Genomic DNA, 20,473 nt, shown 5'->3' with positions numbered 1-20,473 from the left:
AAATAAGCCTTACTGTCATGGAACAGCAGTCGGAACAGGAAAGAGAAACTTACCTGAAGGCAGAAAGATGAGACACCCAACAACAAGATATCTGCCAGCCCATGCTTTATAAGTTAACCCATATAAATAGGTTATATTTTGCTTTAGGGAAAAATGCCTTTTTGTGAAAGGAGACTAACGATAAATATGGCCCTGAGATTTGTATGTTTGTGTAGGTTTTGAAATTAATTTCAAATAATCTACTGATTTTTTCCAAACACTCCAATTAATGTGACTCCTGCATTCAAAAGCCACATCAGATAGCAACATTTGAAGAAAGTAAAAGTCGTTTGAATATATTTTTATTGATATACTATAAAAGATATTGGTCAGGTTTGTGTTACATACGGTGGTGCTTGAAAGTCTGTGAACCCTTTACAATTTTTTATATTATATATATAAACAAATATGTTTTAATGGATGTGACCTAAAACAGCATCTGAGAAGAAAGCCTAGTTAAACAAAAATAATTATATTTGGGCATTTACAGTATTTATTGAAAAAAATGAACCACAAACATCTGCATGTGGCAAAAGTAAGTGAATCATGCTCTGTCAATATTTGGTGTGACCCCCTTGTGTATCAATAACTCCAACTAAACATTTGCGGTTACTGTTGATCAATCCTGCACGTCGGCTGGGAGGAATTTTAGCCCATTCCACCATATAGATCAGCTTCATCTCTTGGATGTTGGTGAGTTTCACTCACTCACTTGAACCACTCGCTTTAGGTCTTTCCACAAATTTCAGTTGGATTAAGGTCAATCCTTAAGATTCACTTACTTTTGCCATACACAGATATGTTATTGGATCATTTGTTTTCAATAAATACATGCCCAAATATAATTATTTGTGTTCCAGTTGTTTAACTAGGTTTTCTTCTACTTTTAAGACTTATTTGAAAATCAGATGATGTTTTAGGTCACATTCATGTAAAAATATAGAAAACTTTCAAGAACCACTGAACGCATGCACTCAACTAAAGACTTATTTTACCTATAAACTAGTTCCCAAACATGTTATTTGCTAAGTACTGTTGCAACTGCCATTCATTACCGGAAAAAGAAAGAATATTGATTCTTACAGGAATGCAAACAAATTTACAAAACACAGCTCTACACAAACATAATGTGTTTAGCAGGGTCACTGTCCACAGGTTGAGCAACACTGACCAAAGGTTTGCTAAGACCTCGCAGGAATCAGAAAATTAAAACTGAGCTGAAAAAAGCAAGAACAGGACACAGGAGGACACACGAACATGACAGAGTTCAGGTGAGAGAAATTATTTGTCACATAATACAAAAAATGGGAATTTCTCTCAAATTGTGTTAAAAAAAATCCAGGATTCACTTGAATCACATAACTTTTTGCGTAATTTGGATTTGGACAAATCTTTATTGTTTAGTCAATCTGATTCCTTTAAGTCATGAGAGCTCTGAAAATCTGATAGAGACAATTTTTTTTCTTTGCCTTCAGTTTGTTAATTTGCCAATATTTGTGGTCATTCTCCAAACCCAATAATTATGCATTCTGTCCATCCCTGAAGACAATGTCAAGCAAAATAAACAAGTTTTAAAGGCAACACATGAAGAAAGACAGGCAAAAACAATGCATGCTAGAAAAGCATATAAAAAAATAAAGAGAAAAAGATAAAGACACAGAAAAATATCAAAAAATATATTCAACCATTTCTTATTTCATTAGACAGACACAATACGTAACATTTCCAAGACAGTTTAGGAATCAAGCATTTTTTTAAATGCCATAAATTAATGCAAATGGGTTTTATTTCATTTGATTTGTGGGCTGCAGTATGCTCAGGTCATAACTGCTACAATTTAACATACACAATTTCTCCTTTGTTAAAATCTTGCAGACTGTTGGCTGCTCTGTTGATTTTGGCATTTACATTCCCATGTGATGTCACTTCCACTGAATTATCTGGACTCTTTGGTAGAATAAGTTCTCCTGGGTTCCCAAAACCCTATTCCAATGATATCACCATGAACTGGAATATAAAAGTCCCTGAAGGATATCGTATCAAAATCTACTTTACATACTTTAACCTGGAGCTTTCCTATTTATGTGAATATGACTTTGTTAAGGTATGGCATTTTTTTTCTGATGCTCAGTTATGCTAAATTAATTGAAATTATTAAATCCAAGAAATAATAGTGTGCCTCAATGTATGTGTGCTTTAAGGCTAATGCCACACGAGGCGTAGGGCTGAAATTTTCGGCAAGCGGATAAACGCTTGCCGAAAATTCAGCCCTACGCCTCCTACTTGTGCCTGCACCTAAATGAATGGGATACGCTCGGGTGCAGGCACATGTAGCCGATATACGCATGAAAACGCGAGACTTTGCATTCTCTCGCGTTTTCATGCATATATCGGCTAAATGTGCATGCACCCGAGCATATTCCATTCATTCGGGTGCAGGCACAAGTAGCAGGCGTAGGGCTGATTTTTCGGCAAGCGTTTTTCCGCTTGCCGAAAAAATCAGCCCTACGCCGCGTGTGGCATCAGCCTTAGACATTGATTCACCACCCTTGTCACCCAGTGTTTATGTATAGGGTAGATATAAGCAGTTTCAGGGCTAAGAACTACTTGTCGCAGCTACTTGTTACGGCTACAAAAATAGACAATGCTGATCATTTACTGATAATTATCACTATGTGTGTTTTAGCAGAGAAAACTCTTAGTGTAATTGATGACAGGGTATTATCTAGAGTTTTGTAGCCGTGACTAGTAACTGCTACTAAGTAGGTCTGCGTGTTTTACAGAAAAAACTAATGAGAATTTAATTGGCATATTAGATTAACTTGCTAATTGTTTTTGGTTCTGTGTTTTTTATCATTCTGCATGCACTTGTGTAGTGCATAATACATTAAGGGCATATTTATCAAAATTTGAATTTGTGTAATTTTAGAGTTTTTTGGGGGGATATGAAAAAAATTACGAACATTAATAAATCTGCCCCTTAATAACTTTTGGTATCCTTAGGTTTCCCCTACTTCCGTTTGGTTTGAAGGATGGGTGTGCAGAATATTAGGATCCCAATGAACACCTTTTCTCCTGTGTCCAGTGGATTAAAAGTTAATGTCTTAAAGGGAGCTGCTATAGCTATAAAAAAAAGCTTTATAAAAACATTGCTGAATGTGACAAAAGAAAATACATTTTTAGAATGCAAATTGCTTATCATACCCAGTATTCAAATATTTTGGAATGCAAATTTGTAAAGTAAAAATGAAGACAGCTTCTCTTTAATTTATTGGTTGTATGACATCACCTTTTCTTAAAGGGATCCTTACCGGCCCTATAATTTTTACATTAAGATCTCTGGTGCCTTTAAAAGGGAATCACCTACCTGTTACAATAAGGCACACCCCGATTCTGTCCTTAAGAGAGCATACAGTACACTGTTTATTACAACATTTGCAATCAAAAAGGTAAATTGTATGTTTAGCATTACATTTACCATAACATCTGTTATCATAAATCTTACCAGTAACAATAGACAGATAAACGGATAGAGGGTTTACAGGAATTTGCTCTACACTATGTACCTAAAGCTGACAACCAATTGCATAATTGTGCAGTAGATGACACCACACTTGGTGCCAAAATATTACTCAGAGTAGGACCTCTTCTGTGTAGGGATCCTTACAACATACTTTGCTTAAAATACAATCATTATATGATATAGGGCTCTTATAAAGGCATCATATCATAAAATCTACACATGTATTGAGAGCAAATCTGTCCCGTTTCGCGAAATGGCAAAAAATTAGCGAAACGCATTTGTCACACGATTTTTTGTTGTCGCCTGCGTCTCGTTTTTGTTGCCTGCGTCTCGTTTTTGTTGCCTGCGTCTTTTTTTGTCGCCCGCATAATTTGCAGCGACCGTGCCCAATTTAGTGTACGACAAATAGGTTTCAACTATATGTCAACTATTTCATGTTCAGAACATCCCATGATTTGTTATATTTAGGGCTTTATCCTACAGTTTCAGTCTGAATGTTAGTTTTAGATTGTTGCATTTAAACACACGATAGAACCTGAACGTTCGTCGGAAGAAGACTAAAATCTGAACGTGTATGGCCAGCTTAAGTGCTGGCGCTACATAATGACAAATACACAAACAAAAATACATAAGGATCTGTTTACTATAGTGCTGAACTGTTTTGTACTCTTTAGGCATTGTTCACAGACAACTGGATACTTTTACTAATCCTAGGTATTCTTTTTAACATTATCGAAATGCCTTATTTACCAGTCATTTCATACATTACAAGAATAGTGTTGCATATATTTGTTCTATAAAGTGCATTACTTTATTTATTAACTTTTTCATTAATAGGGGCATAGCAACTTTTTAAAATAGGGAAGAAGGATAAAAGAATAAGAACGTCTTGTACCCTAATGGACAGTACGGCACTTTCTATTCCTAATCATTTCCTGTTAATTGTTTTTGGATCCCAGAGCACCTGGAAGATTTATTGATCATACATCTGAACTACTGTATCCTAATTAGCCTTTTCCTTTGGCCACTATGCAATGGGTTAGTTAAGATATATTCTCCCACATTTAGAACCTTCATCACTGGAAAAGCGTGAGTCACAAGGAATGCATTGTCAAACATTATCATACCAGTTTTCCTTTAAATACTTGGAAGGGTGCTCCTGAAGGGTGGGTACTATCTAGTACTGTAGTACTGTCTGCTAATAGTTGCACCCTATGCACAATAAACTTTTTGGAGCCAACTGACTTTAACTATGCTTGCATGTGTATTGCTGCAGAACCTTCTTAGGCTATTAATGCTGCTAACACTGGCTATTTGACTGTCTGGCCAATTCTTTACATTACACTCTCTTGTCCTTATGTCCAAGGGGAGTCTCTGCAGATATCACCTTGGAAAGTGATCAACGTGCATACCTACCTTTTACAGCAAATTGACGATGAAGATTGGCTTCAATCCTAGGTCCTATCATACCAATGTAATACAAGTAATCATTAAAAAGAAATACAACACAGTTGCCGTGTACTGTATCTAAAACAGAAGGAAATGACATGGCATATTTGTCAGAAAGGAGACATAAAATGTCCCTGAGCATTCCCTTAATTTCTGGTGGAAGTGTACAGTGGCTACTACTCAGCTTAGTTAATGGGAGTGACCCTTTTATAGCCATTGCACGGTTGGTCTGCTGAAAAGTTAAGGGTGCTGTACAATTATTATGTAAACAGTATATCTTATTAAATTATGTAATAAGATGGAAATAGTCATGACTATTGGAAGCTTGATAGCCATAATTATTGATATAGGTTGATAGGTATATTTTTTGGAGACATTAGATCCTTAAATTTAGAATGCTGGGTATAATTACTTAGTGTAATTTGATATTACTCTTATCCAGTGGTGAGCATAATGTCATTGTAGGTAGGTAACCACATGTTATTTGAAGATATTTAATGTGAGGCTTAATATCATTCTGTTTAAAGTAAAGTTAAATATGTGCATGTCTTGTATAGTTATAGCCATATGTTTGCTTTCATTCTGTCTAACATGATAGTTTCCAGCTGTATTAAAGTTTATATGAATATTGTTATTGTATGTTTAATAAACTGGGTGTTTTGTTTGGTGGTATTATTTGGTAGTATAGTGACATTTCATGTTTCCTCGCAGCTGTTATCAAAGGGAACTGAGGTTGCCCATTTCTGTGGTAAAGAGAGCACTGACACAGAGAAAGCCCCTGGAGACTCAACATTTTACTCTCTAGATAACAAAATGACTGTCACATTCAAAAGTGATTATTCTAATGAGAAGGAATTTACTGGTTTTGAGGCATTCTATTCTGCAGAAGGTATGACAGTAAAGTTAAGGTAAAATAAAAAAAGTACCGCTTGATTTGCTAAAAACAGATATTTATATGTAGTGAAATGCAGCAACCTAGCTCCCTGAATTACTGGAAAAATGACCAAAACTGTAATCTCCCATAGCGTTCTCAGATTATAATCTGCTAATAGTTTTGGGCAAATCTATCAAAATGGTAAACTAAAACCCTCACCTGTTGATGAATACACTTCTAAAAATCCCATAGGAATGAATAGAAAGTGGGTGAATTTTTCTGTGGTGAGCTTTAATCTGATATTTTGATAAATCTGCCTGTCTGTGTATTAATATCAAATAATTCTGCATATATTATACAGGTAAGGGATTCCTTATCCGGAAACCCGATATCCAGAAAGCTCCAGAAATTACGGAAAGCCTGTCCCCCATAGACTCCATTTTAATAATATAATTCAGATTTTTTAAACTGATTTCCTTTTTCTCTGTAAAAATAAAACAGTGCTTTGTATTTGATCCCAACTAAGATATAAATAATCCTTCCTGTTCATATAACACTGTACAAAATTCCAGCAGAATTTAAATCAAGTTCTAGAGGTTTTGACTGTTCTACTAGTGAGACCTAGGTCTTAAAACAATTTCTTTGATGTTGCTGTTAAGTGTGGAATATTATGTAAACTGTAGATGTTCTGCATTTCTGTTTTGGTATACAATTTATTTCCATATTTCAGAGTGGATAAAGGGTTTGTTTGTTTTTTTAATGTATCCATACCTGTACTCAGATATATCCATCTGCAAACCACCAGCTGATGGAATCAACAACCCAATAATCTTCATTTTTTAAGGAGTGATTGAGTATTTTGACTTAAAGAGAAAGTAAACCCACAGAAATAATACTTAGCCAACAGATAGTTTATGTCATATTAAGTGGTTTACCTTGAGCCACCATTTTGTAAACGTCTGTGTGCTCCCTCATTGATCATCTGACCAGAAATAATGCAGCTGTAACAGGGAGAATTGTGGGAGTAAAGAGACAGAACTTTGTCTATTAATTGGCTGTATGTGTGCCCTTGGTTTGTTTGTGTGCACCGTGAATAATATTATCCCCATTTTAAGTACTAAGGGGAGCGGCCCACAGATGACAGATTTAATTTATCACCTCAGTAAATGAGCCATAAAGTGACCGTCCTAATGTTATAGTAATAATGCTCCATTGTCTTTTTGTTTTGGACCTCCAGACATAAATGAATGTAAAGAAATCCCAGAATCCTGTGATCATTTCTGTCACAATCACCTTGGTGGATTTTCCTGCAGTTGCAGATCGGGTTTTACATTACATAGTGACAAGAAAATATGCCAAGGTGGGTAGAAGAATGTTTTTTCAAGTTCTTTGTTTGCAATATAATCCTTTGTAAATAATCCTAAATATATATTGTCTGACTTGTAGGGAGTATTAAAGAAACATAATAAATGCTAAAGGTAATACAGTATAATGGACAATTGATCTAGTTAAAGAGATTTGAAAAGCCTTTCATCCTAGGAACTCACTAGTTTTTTTCTTTTTTTATAGCACAGTAAACAGCTCTGATCCCAGGATCTTAAGGGAGGGAGTTCAACTGAATGTCACAATCTGACTCCCCCTGCTTCCTTAGGTCCCCCATGTACACAAATGCAAAAGAGTGGATACATTACAGAATGATTATAAACCACACAGTAATAACCTGCTTGGCTGTAGTCATGAAGTCTGAATAACAATAAAAAGGTTTCGATAACTATTAAGATGATTTTAGTTTTGTTTCTGTTTATTAGACTAAAAGTTCAAGCACATTTTTAAACAGACATGATCCAATAATATTACTGACTGATCAATAATCCAACATAATCCAATAATACTCCTAACATTAAAGGGGATGTAAAACATAGGTGGATTTTCAATAAGGCTAGGGGAGGCTAAGGGGCTGATTCACTAGGCTGAAAAAACAAGTGATGTTCATAGTATACGTTAAATTTATTATCACTTGTTATATTTTAAGAATTAAGGATCGATTCACTAAAAGGACACTTGTCTGAATTAAAAAGCAATGTTATTGTTGTTATTTGTCTAGTGATGACATATTTTTAAGCGTTATTTTAAACCATGTGATATATTTATGCGTTATTTCGTAGCACGCGATATTAACGCACGCTATTACGCACGTAACCATTACTTTCTGAAAACTACCATTCTGAAAATTACCATTTCCCTGAAAACTGGAGGATGCATCACTTTAGGGCACATATTTGAAAAAATCCGACTGCAAACTCCATCTTGTCACTACAGACAATCACCAGATGCAATTTTGTTTAGTAATGCCTACTCCTGGGAGGCGTTAAGTTTCACAGTAATTATTGCCACATTTCATGCTTTTAACTCTTCAAATATGTCTGTGAATTATGCGTTAGTATTATTTCTATTCGATAATTACCTCAGTGCGATGGAAATAACGCTTCGCGATAATCAGGATTTTAGCGCACGCGATATGAGTAGTAACGCATGCCAAATGACTTTGATAAATCGGTACTTAATTATCGAACACTTTTTAACGCATAAAGCTATTCGATAAGCATTAACGGCCTTTAGTGAATCAGCCCCTAAACCTCTCCACACCTGCTTGACACCTTAAAAAAACTCACTTTGCTCCTACTTTCCATTGTGGAAAGACTCTTCTGTTGTATATAGCTCGCTCTTTTGTTGGACCTTTCTCCTTGTGGCTTCTCCAATCAGAGTGCAGAGTTCTTGACAAACAGTAAAATTAACCAATTAAGCCACAGATGTGGGCTGGCTGGGAATCTACTGCAGACTGGAGGCACTGCAGAATTGAGGACTGACAAGAAGGATCTGTAGGCTGTAACCTTTACCTAAATCCTTATTAACTCTGAACATTTGCTACAGATTTCATCCCACTTCCATAGGTACAATTCTGTATGTGTTCTAAAGCCTGAATCACAGGCTGGAGTTAAATAGTTTTTGTCACCTGGCATCTATAATAACCCTATCACCTTTCCTCCAGTATTTCATTAACACTTTCCCCCTGTAAAAACTAATTGTGCTTTTTTTTGTTACTCATTGTTTTGTTAATTTTAGTTAGTAAAGGTAGAGCCCTCATGAGACTGTCTAGCTGGGGAACAAACCAACGTTGTGTTTCAGTGCAAGGACATGCCTGAAAATCTTCCTTCAGTACCTACTGTATCTCACTGCATATAATGTGCTTGTTTTGTAAATATAGACTGCATCATACTGCATATAATGTGCATGGAGTGTCTCTACTCACTGCATCTCACTGTATATAATGTGCCTGGGATGTCAATACCCACTGCCCTCATCTCTATAAAACACATTTCAATTACCTTATCTAAGACACCATGATTCAATATTTCAATTTACACTTTTAAGCCCTTTAGGGTTGATTGGAGCAGTAGTGCAAAGTTGCCTGCAGTAGGTAACTTCAAGCGACTTCAGAAAGCAGAAGTAAAGCGTAGGCCTTTTCTTTGGCAACCGCTATTTTTGCTGGTGACAAGGCATTTTGGAGCGGTCAGTTGCCTGCGGTAGCAGAGATCTATCATAGGCGACTAACTCACTCCGTACTACATTAACCTAAACGTTAGTGTGCTCCATGAAACGAACCACCTTTGCTGAACTATAAGTCCTGTGAGTGCAGATTCCTTTACATTGTGGAAAACATAAATATATAGAACATATAGCCAGTTAGTGCCGGAGTGGGCGGGGGTAAAAGCTGAGTGTTTGTTTTCAGAAGGATCCGGATATCCGGCGGTCAGGGGCGGGCCAAGCGGAGTAGGCAATGACAAAGTAGCACTAGGGATAGGCAGGAGAGGCTCCTGCCTGGCGCCCCTCAATCGTTGCGCCCTAGGCAGCTGCCTCTTCTGCCTACCCCTAGTTCCGGCCCTGCTGGCGGTGACTGGTTGGTGTAGCAACCGGAACCCGGAAGCAAGTGCATGATCCCTGGTAAATAGGTTTGTGTGTTGTGTTTGTGCGCACCCGCCCCCCCCCTCCGTGGATGGACGGATGCATGTGCATGCAGGAAGTCGCAGGAGAGGGGAGCTGCAGGAAGTCACTGTGGGGGGGAGCTGGAGGAAGTGTCTGGAGGAAGCCGCATAATGAACCGGAGGAAGTCGCTGGGGGTGGGGGAAAGCCGGAGGGAGCCGCAGGGGGGGGCAAGCTGGAGGGCGTCGCAGGGGGGGAGCTGGAGGGAGCCGCAGGGGGGGACCTGCAGGGGGGGAGCTGGAGGGAGCCGCAGGGGAACCTGAGGAAGTCACTGGGGGGGGGAGCCAGAGGGAGCCGCAGGGGAACTGGAGGAAGTCGCGGGGGGGGGAAGCAGAGGGAGCCGCAGGGGAACCTGAGGAAGTCACGGGGGGGGGGAGCTGGAGGGAGCCGCAGGGGAACCGGAGGAAGTCGCTGGGGGAGGGAAGCCACAGGGGGGGGAGCTGGAGGGCGCTGCAGGGGAACCGGAGGAAGTCGCTGGGGGGGAGCTGGAGGGAGCCGCAGGGGAGATGCATGCACGCTCATCCACGGGCACAACAAGCTTGTTCCATCTTCGAATCCATATTGCTTCATGGTGGATGCACAGTACTTGGCGAATGCAAGTAAGTATTGGCATTCTTCCTTAATCAAAAAATTGCTTGCTCTTTTAGTTCTGTTGGTAAGTCCGTGAGTAACCTGTGCAGAGACGGATACCCAATCAGTCATTTATGTAAAATAAATTGTCCTCTTTGGTGGCAGCTTTTCTGTTCTCCATACTGTTCCAGGCCCAGCCAAGTTCTTCTATAGATTGACAGAAATCTGATACCATCCTGCACTCTTGGCCTTCAGCCACCCTCTTGTCCTTCATCTTGGCTTTTCCTGTCTGTTTTTTTTATGTTTGATATGCTGGTAGGCTGTGCTGCAAACCAGGTCCTTATCCTTGTACTAAAACAGATATACGTGTCCTTGTTTCTTTGCAATGGATGCTTGTGTTGTATCTAGTAAACAGGATCGATGCATCACATAAAATTGGTTGCATTCTTGGGTGCTGGTTGTAGTTTCAAAATATATGCGGCTGCATTTCCCACCCTAGGCTTATACACGAGTCAATTTTTCCAGTTTTCTTAGGTAAAATTAGGTACCTCGGCTTATATTCGGATCGGCTTATACTCAGGTATATACAAGTATATATATATATTATGCAGGACTCAGTACTCAAAAACTAGATAATAAAAGGGGCTTTTCTAACAATCTGCTCTCTGCTGCAAACTTTGAAATGGCAACTACCCTTTCTCTTAATTACAAATACTAGTACAGTATAATCTACCACATACGCACAAAATAAAAACATTTGAACAGTCAGCCTGCAATATGCACCCATATTATTATTTTTATTGTTCCACAGTCTTGTACAATGAAGGATAGATATATCAAACATAAACCTCAATGCATGTGCTTGAATAAGTAAAAAATATAATGTGCTAACATGGTTATATTAAGAGATTATTAAGCCTATAAATAGGGACCAAAAATTACCTAAAGTAAATGCTGACCCGGGTGTGTATACCCCAGGTCCTTCACTGTATATTTCTGTAACCGGCACACAGTAGAAATCACAAAGGTGAAAAACAACTCACTGTCGCCAAAAATTGGTCCGGGTGTTTAGAGCCCTGAACCTGTAGCCCAAGGGAGCAAACTCAAATCTCAAAAGAAACAGCTCTTGAAGCACCACAGACAGCCATAGAGTATCTTAAAATTCAGTCTTTATTCATGTCCTTTAAAACCCAGGACGCCTGCCGCGTTTTGTGCATATGTGCACTTAATCATAGGCATTTGATTAAGTGCGCATACGCACGAAACATGTCAGGCATCCTGGTGCTTTAAGAGCTGTTTCTTTTGAGATTTGGATATATCAAACATACAAATTACATACAAAAACAGAGCAATACAGGAGGTAAAAAGGACCCTGCCCAGTAGAACTTAATGCATAATCCAATGCATTGTTACAATTGCAGTATGCCCAGTAGCTAACATATTGTGCTCAGTTATACTACAAAATATCCAACTATATTACTAGTAGTTTCTCCCACATCTAGGGGGACACAGGGACCGTGGGTTAAAGGGCCCCTCCCATCAGGAGGCAGGACACTGAAGACAGAGATGTGGGCCCTCCTTCTCCTCTCCCCATTATCCCCTGTCACACCGGAAGGGATTCAGTTTTTTCAGTGTTCTGCCTCAGGAGGTTAGGAGCAGCCTCTAGGTAGGCCCATTAAAGGATTCGGTTAGTGACTAGTGCTAACACCTGGGGTGAGGCCGTGTCAGCCTGGTCTGTTCACTAAGGGCTAGCCCCCCCCCCGCGGGATTACTGGTGCGTGCCCAATTAGGGCACAAGTAAGGCCCCCTTCCCGCGCTCCACCTGGCGGTGCACCGAGAGTGGAGTCACTCACGCACGTTCCTCACTTCGCGCCATTCGCGTGTCTCTCACTTCCCCATCTCCGCTCTGCACTAGGCGGCCAGCATCCAGCACCCCAGGGACGCAGTTGCCAGAGACACGAGTGCGGGCACCCCTCCTCTTCTCCCAGCAGCCACCTGAGGGTCACTTCAGCCACACAACACAAAGGCTGCACACTCAGGATGACTGACGGTAGGGGGGATCTGTTCTCCTGGGGGGGCAGACACACTAACCATGCGGTTTCCTTTTTTGCCCGCTCAAAACGCCTCACCAAATTTAGAGACCGTCGCAACCGGCTACCAGCTAGAATTTCACCAGGTCCCTCCAGGACATATTTCACGTCCAGAGTCCCACATCAGGCCCCCAAACAACAGGCCTTCCTCTCCATAATAGAGAGACTACGCAAGACCGGGGTAATTGTGGCGGTACCCCAAAACCAAAGGTTCCGGGGGGTTGAATGCTGATTTGCGTTTAGTTTGAGGCAGCAGGGTGCTCTTGCCCCCCGTGGCTTGCGAGATAATCTTGTCAAGTTTCTCTCCGAATACACTCGGGAGATTCCAGAAGCTGGTTGTATAGAGGTATGCCTTCAACTCTTTGCAGATGTCTGGAGATTACATGTGGAAGACCCATGGGTAGTTCAGACTGTCGCAACCGGCTACCGGCTAGAATTTCACCAGGTCCCTCCAGGACATTTTTTCATGTCCAGAGTCCCACATCAGGCCCCCAAACAACAGGCCTTCCTCTCCATAATAGAGAGACTATGCAGGACTGGGGTAATTGTGCCGGTACCCCAAAACCAAAGGTCCCGGGGGTTCTATTCAAACCTCTTCATAGTTCCAAAGAAAGATGGCTCCTTTCACCCTATCCTGGACCTAAAGCTCCTGAACAGATGGATAGTCTACCACAAGTTCAAGATATACCATCATCCGGGCTTTGGAACCAGGAGACTTTCTGGCCTCCTTGGACATTCGGGATGCATACCTACACGTTCCAATTTTTCAGCCACATCAACAATACCTCAGGTTTGCCTTTGGAATCAACATTTTCAATTTGTTGCACTACCCTTCGGTCTATCTTCGGCTCCCCGAATATTCACGAAGATCGTGGCATCCATGGCAGCCTTCCTTCGTGTCCAAGGTGTATTCATAATGCCGTACTTAGACAACCTCCAAGGCATTGGCCGAACACAATGTATAGCTGACAGTCCAGAACCTCCAGATGTTCGGATGGTCCATCAACCTGGACAAGTCGTCCCTGTCTCCCAGCCAGAACATGATATTTCTGGGCCTACAGTTCCAGACGGAGCTCCACGGGAGAAGCAGCTCAAGATCCAGAGATCAGTCAGACTACTCAGAACAACAGCACACCCAACAATTCAAATGTGCACGAGAGTCTTGGGACTGATAGTCTCCACCATGGAGGCAGTCCCATTTGCCCAGTTCTGCCTTCAACCCCTTCAGACAGCAGTGTTAAAGCTCTGGAACAGGATATCACTTTATCAGAAAATAACCCTACCAGAGAACACTCTGAGATCGCTAAGCCGGTGGTTAACACCGGAACAACTAACACAGGGAAAAACCTTCCTGGAACCAGTGTGGTTAATAGTAACCACAGACGTCAGCCTCAACAAATGGGGGGCAACCTTTCAGGGAAGAGCCGCACAGGGTTTTTGGACACAGGAGGAAGCACGCCTGCCAATAAACATATTGGAACTACGAGCTATACTTCTAGCACTACACTCATGGGAACATCTTCTGAGAAACCAAGTGGTGCGAATTCAGTCGGACAATGCCACGGCAGTGGCATATATAAATCGACAGGGCAGCACAAGAAGCAACAAGGCAAACCAGGAAGTGACCCTCATCCTAGAGTGGGCAGAAAGAACCACCACTCAACTGTCGGCAATCCACATTCCCGGAGTGAGCAATGTAGAGGCCGATTTTCCCACCAGACACCATCTGGACCCGGGAGAGTGGCAACTACACCAGGATGCATTTCTGTGCCTGACAGGGAAATGGGGAGTGCCAGAAATCAATCTGATGGCCTCCAGGCACAATCGGAGAGTACCCAGATTCTATGCCAGGTACCGCAACCCCCTGGCAGAATGAGTGGATGCCATGACCTTCCCATGGCAATTTCGACTGGCATACTTATTTCCCCCTCTTCAATACTGATTACATACTATGCAGATGGCTCCCAAGGAAGTTTGGGGAGGAACCATGACGCTACGGCTCGTGCAGTTTTTGCACCCGGTATGTGTATTATGTGCCATAAGACCCCCTAACTGTATGGAGACGCTAGAAAACCATATATTTTCCAAAAATACACATTCTGACAAAACAAAAATGGGTAAATACATCTTTCTACTGCAAACTGCCAAACTACAAAGCTATGTTAAACAGGTTTTTATAACATTTTTGAAAATCACAAAGCTTGCATTTTGCCCCATTATGTACCCCACATTTCATAATGTACCAACATAAAATACTCTAAATATGAACGCCAGGGGTTGACTGAACAGTTTGATGCCCAATATGCATAGATTTACCAAACTATGTGGTGTACAGAGGAAGCTAAATTGAAATACAGCAGACAAAATGTCCATTTGCAAAGACAAGTAACAAAGAACAATGTGAAATGCAGTAAAATTGCTAAAATCCCCCCCAAAAAACTAAAATCAATGTTTTTTTTTCCTATCTGCAGAATCTGTCAGAATCACAGTTTGAGTATTTTGGGCAAATTAGTTTTACAGACAAAGTCAAGCGAACAACAACTATGAATAACTGAAAATGCAATAAAATGGCTAAAAATGCAATAAAATGACTAAAATTGCACCAAAATCACAGAAAATGTAATAAAAACACCAAAATAATACACAAAAGGTATTGCACAGTGCGGTTAGCGAATACGCTATCCATAATGGCAATAAAACATTTTTTTCAGGCAAGAAAAAAAACGACGCAATAAAAAAAAAAATTACAAAATTTCATGTGTGTAAGTGTATGTGTACACATGGCAAAATGTGTTTTGTGTGCATGTGTGTAAGTGTGCAAGTAAGTGTGAGTGCTGTAAGTGCTGTGAATGTGTGAAACTCCCCAACCCCCCCCAAAATGTAAGTGTGTGGGTATAAGTATAAATGTGTATTAGGGTAATAAGTGTGTGATTGTGTGTTTGTGTGTGTATCTGGCTCTAACCTGGGTATAAAAAGCTGGAGATCTGCAGTAGAGATACAGAAGATCACAGGCACAGCAGCAGCAGCAGTCGGGTCTGTGTGTGGCGGTACAGGAAGTGAGGGGGGAGCTCAGGAAGGGGGGGGGAAGCAGCAAAAGCCTCTTGAAAAAGAGACACTAAAAACAAAGAATGACTATGGGTAGTGTCTTTTAGTTGATTTGCTTTTGCAAATTTTTTGTGTCTTGGTGTTGGCACCTTTAGTTATGTTATATATTTTTTTCCTCTTTTACAGTTCACATTACTAAGGATGCATGTGTTAGGAGCAGTTACTCATTCTCCACACTTACTTTAATCAACTTCTGTTTATGCAGTTACAATAAAAGCTATGTTTTAGTATTTATATTTTCCCTATAGACTGATTAAACTACATAATAGCAGAGTGGTGCAATTGCAAGGTATTCTTTTCTTTTTGTTTTGCATTTACTGCTTAACTCTTGAAAAGGAAACAACCTATTGGTTGTTATAGCCAGAACTGGCCCTAGCCAGCCGGGCACCTCGGCCACCGCACTAATCACTGCTCTCTTTCCCATCACGGCCCCCCTTCACACACATGTGCACGCTTGTTCCTGTATGCGCGCATGTGCACTGATAGTGGGGGGGAAGAGACTATACGCTGATGCAACAGAACAAGGAATGAGCCAGCAGTAGGGGGACGAGGGCACGGAGTAGGGAAATAGAAGAGGTACGTGCCTAGCGCCCCCCGGCATTTCACCCTAGACACGTGCCTTTTCTTACTACCACTAGTTCTGGCCTTAGTTATAGCTTATTGCATCTGGGCAAATGAAGAAGCAGGAGAGCAGCAAAAGAAAAAAAAGAATAGAGAATAATAGCGAATACAATTAAATTGGGTTGAGGGATACAAAAGTCAAAGACAAGACATGAGAAAGTAATAGGTGAAAGCAACAACATAATTAGTAAACATAAAAATATAAATAAATATATGTAAAAAATGTTTGGAATCATGTATGATTTTCATTCCACTTCTCACGTGTACACCACTTTGTATTGGTCTTTCACGTGGAATTCCAATAAAATTGATTCATGTTTGTGGCTGTAATGTGACAAAATGTGGAAAAGTTCAAGGGGGCCGAATACTTTTGCAAGCCACTGTATCTATATCCTTTACTGTACAAGCCAATTGAGCCTAAGAGCACATGGGGTAATTTTTTTTCATGGTGTATTTTTGCTGGCAGAGAAATGCCTAAAGCCGCCCTACATTATTGGGATGGAGTATAGGCAGTTTGCCTGTTTACCCGCTCACTAAGGGCAAAGACAGACGGCGATTAGTCACCATGATTTTTAAAACTGAGTTGCGGTGACTAGTTTAATGAGGTACATTGCGCACATGTCGACACATATACACGGTTAATTGCCGTGACTGCGTTTGTGAGTTTTCCATCACCGCGACTGGGCTTTAAAAAATCAAAGCAACTAATCGCCCATCTGTCTTCACCCTTTAATTCAGAACAGTACCAGCAGTGCTTTTAGCCCATGAAGGCACTATCAGTTCAGGCAGCTGAATCCTTCAGCAGAGGTGTCAGGGAGATGTTTCTAGTGGTTTACTGATTGGCTGTTATGGAGGAATGGGGGAAAGGGTAGAAAAGGTGATATCACTCCAACGTGCAGCACAGCAGTAAAGAGTGAGTGAAGTTTATGAGAGCACAAGTCCCATGGCTGTGGCCACCTGTAAAAGAAAGGAAATGGATATCCCCATATCAGATTTGAAAACGAAATATAAAAAAGTGCTGGAGCAGCACTATTAACTGATGCGTTTTGAAAAAAAAAAACATGTTTGTAATATTTCTGTTTTTTTTTAAATTTCAAGGGTATTTGATCTAGAAAAAGGTATCTATAAATAACCCTGTTAATTACTGAAGTCTAAGATTAATCCAGCTCAATTTGTATTCAGATGTTCAGTTTGGTTTATAATGTAAAAGTGGTGTTTAACTATACTTCTCTGTCTTAGCTCAATGCCCTGATAGGGTGTACAAAGGAACATCAGGTACAATAACAAGCCCTGATTATCCAGATGCCTATCCTAAACTTTTTAACTGCAAATACAGGATTCATGTTGAAGAAGGATTGTATATTATTCTGAAATTTCTGGACTTCAAAGTGGAATTCCATCAGGATGTTCTGTGCCCTTATGATAAATTGCAGGTAGGATAAAACTGCTAAAGAATGCAGTACGCTGCTTTGACATTTATTTTAAAGAGATCTTTCATTTTGATTTGATTGTTATATGACTGATAGTTAATGCTAAAATCCATTTTTTCTGCAGTAATCTTATATGTCTGGAGATTTGTATATCTGTACTCCAGAGCACAAACTCAACCTTGAAAACACTTACTACTATTATACTGTTCCCCAAACAGTCTCTTAAAGGGAAGTTTGAACGTGAGTGCAATGAATAAGGAAATAATGCTTGTGCTAAACAAAATATTTGGCTATTGTTCAAATCATGAAATATCTATGTTTTTGGTTATTTCTTGAGCTAAACAGGAAAAACAGGGAAATCAAATCTTCTCCATGTTTAGACCTTGTGAGGCAGCTAAGTAGATTACCAGTGGCTAGAAATTACCCTGCATAAATTGACATCTGCTAACTAAACAGTCACAACAAAGGGGGAAACTGGGGGTTGCATACTGGTAATCTAATTAAGTGTAAAATAAATTATTATTATTTTTAGATCACAGCAAAAGGGAAAGAAATAGCTGTACTCTGTGGAGAAACACTGCCTACAGACATTGAAATTAAAAGTAACAAAGTTGATGTGCTTTTCAGTACAGATGATTCTGGCTACCACACTGGATGGAAGATTCAATATACCACAAAAGGTTAGTTGATGGTTGCACTACTGTGAGGGTAAGATTGTAAATGCCACTTGATTTAGTAAAATTTGAAGCATCTAGTTCTCTAGCAATCAATTAGTTAGATAACTGATAGAACATGTTTGTAATATGTAAAGTCCTATACATTTTCATATTCTTAAAGCAGTGGTCCCCAACCAGTGGCTCACCAATCCCTTAAATGTTGCTTCCAGTGGCTTATTTTTTAATTATAACCATGTATAATGCCAAACAGAGCCTTCTGTAGGCTGCCACACAGGGGCTACCAAATAGCCAAGCACAGCTCTTATTTGACAACCTCCTGAACTATTGTGGTGCTTGTGTTGCTCCCCAAAATGTTTTTCCATTTGAATGTCGCTTACACGTATAAAAGTTTGGGACCCCTGGCTTAAAGAAATAAAGCTCCGATCCTCATCTTCTAAACTCCAGGGAAACATGATGGTTTTATGATGGCGCTAGAGAACCTAGTATTGTTAACAATGAAAATTGTTATCCTGCCATAAGGCAGGATATAGAATAATTTTGTACAGACTGGTACCAAGACCTATAGAACACTTGTAAATAGCAGCTTACTCCTATTTATTTTATAGATTGCCCTTCACTGACCCCTTTTCCTCTATGTACTCTTCTTCTTCTCTCTCCTCCATTCTCTGTTTTGCTTCAGTTGTTGTAAGCTTTGGATATAATGAACAACAGCACACATTGGGGCTGATTTATCAAAGTACGACAGGTCCGAAATACAAAAAATTTGTATTTTTTCATACTGTGCGTATTTTCGGTGACTTTTTCATATATTTGTGCGACTCTTTCTTACTTTGTGCGACTTTTTTGTACTGTGCGACAAAATCGTATTGCCGCTCCGAGTACGAAAGTTTCAGATTCATTCAAGCTTTGGGATTGTGATTTTTTTTGGGCCAGGTTGTAGCTGCAGAGTGCCATTGAGTCCTATGTGAGGCTTCCAAAATCATGCACAGAAGGATCAAAGTCAGAAAGGTTTTTATGAAAATTTTGTGACTCGGATCACCAATACGATATTATCGTGACTAATACAATTTTTTCATAAGCATTTTCGTGATATTTGTGATCATCAGAAATTATCATATCTAATCCGAATTTTACCCATTTCGAGATTCAAACTCATACTTTGATGAATGTACCCAATTGTGTATATTTATGTGTCATGCATCTCACCTTCGCTGGACAACCAATGTGACCAATTATATAATTAATAATCTGGTCTATAAGATTTCTTAATGGGGACCACAAATGTTAATGAAGTGTAATATCTAGTCTTGCTGCTTTTGCAATAAAATTTTTTAATGAATCAGTCATCACCAGCGATAAAGGGGTGGGGCTAGGAGTGAGTTCTCTGTCCAGGAAGTATAAACCAAGAAGTGAACATTAAGCTCCTGCAGTTTTGGTAGATCTATTAAAAAAAATTAAATACCGTTAGTAATGCATTAATAATTTACATTGGCCTAAATGTGCCCTTTGTACTTTTGAGCCCTCTTTTGTTTTATATTTGCATACCAATGTATGTTTGTTTTCCATTTCAGCAATTCCATGTCCTGATCCTATACTCCCACGTAATGGTAATTTCATTCCAGATCAGAAAACATATGTGGCAGGGAACCATCTATCTCTTACTTGTGACAAGGGATTTGTACTTCTGGAGGTATGAAAGTGTAATATCTATTATTACTATTATTACTATCAGTTCCAAATGCCATGCTTTGCAGTCCTCAAAGTTATCTCAAATAAATTGTTAAAAAGTGCTTACCTTTTCCACCTATATTATCATAGTTATATAGTTAAGTTGAAAAAGACCAAAGAAAAAGGTAATAGATCTAGAAGACTGTTCCCGCAGGAATATATATAGGAATATACGCTTCTGAGGCATTTCAGAAGACATTAAGGGCCAGGACTTGATTTTTTTTTCTCAAAACCTCAACTTCAACTGTACTACCACAAGCTCCTGACCACTTTGTAATCTTTGACCGTACACAGGTTACCAAAATCTCACAAAGCACCCAATCTGG

General features: G+C 39.8%; 1 protein-coding gene across 2 annotated transcripts in view; it reads left to right on the top strand.

Annotated features, from left to right (window-relative positions):
* Positions 1 to 1,172: 1,172 nt before the first annotated feature.
* masp2 (mannan-binding lectin serine peptidase 2) overlaps positions 1,173 to 20,473 on the top strand; it is a 32,228-nt gene continuing 12,927 nt past the window's right edge. The window contains 7 exon segments of one of the 2 annotated variants that reach the window (NM_001011037.1): positions 1,239 to 1,310; positions 1,915 to 2,143; positions 5,723 to 5,900; positions 7,123 to 7,245; positions 17,552 to 17,745; positions 18,275 to 18,422; positions 19,991 to 20,109. In NM_001011037.1, coding sequence (NP_001011037.1) covers positions 1,297 to 1,310; positions 1,915 to 2,143; positions 5,723 to 5,900; positions 7,123 to 7,245; positions 17,552 to 17,745; positions 18,275 to 18,422; positions 19,991 to 20,109 — 1,005 coding nt within the window. In that variant the 5' untranslated portion in view covers positions 1,239 to 1,296. 2 annotated transcript variants of the gene reach the window in all.

This window comes from Xenopus tropicalis, chromosome 7 (genome assembly GCF_000004195.4).
Source record: "Xenopus tropicalis strain Nigerian chromosome 7, UCB_Xtro_10.0, whole genome shotgun sequence".
Lineage (NCBI taxonomy): Eukaryota > Metazoa > Chordata > Amphibia > Anura > Pipidae > Xenopus > Xenopus tropicalis.
The sequence above is the reverse complement of the archived record's forward strand: the minus strand, read 5'-3'. Positions and strand labels throughout refer to the sequence as shown.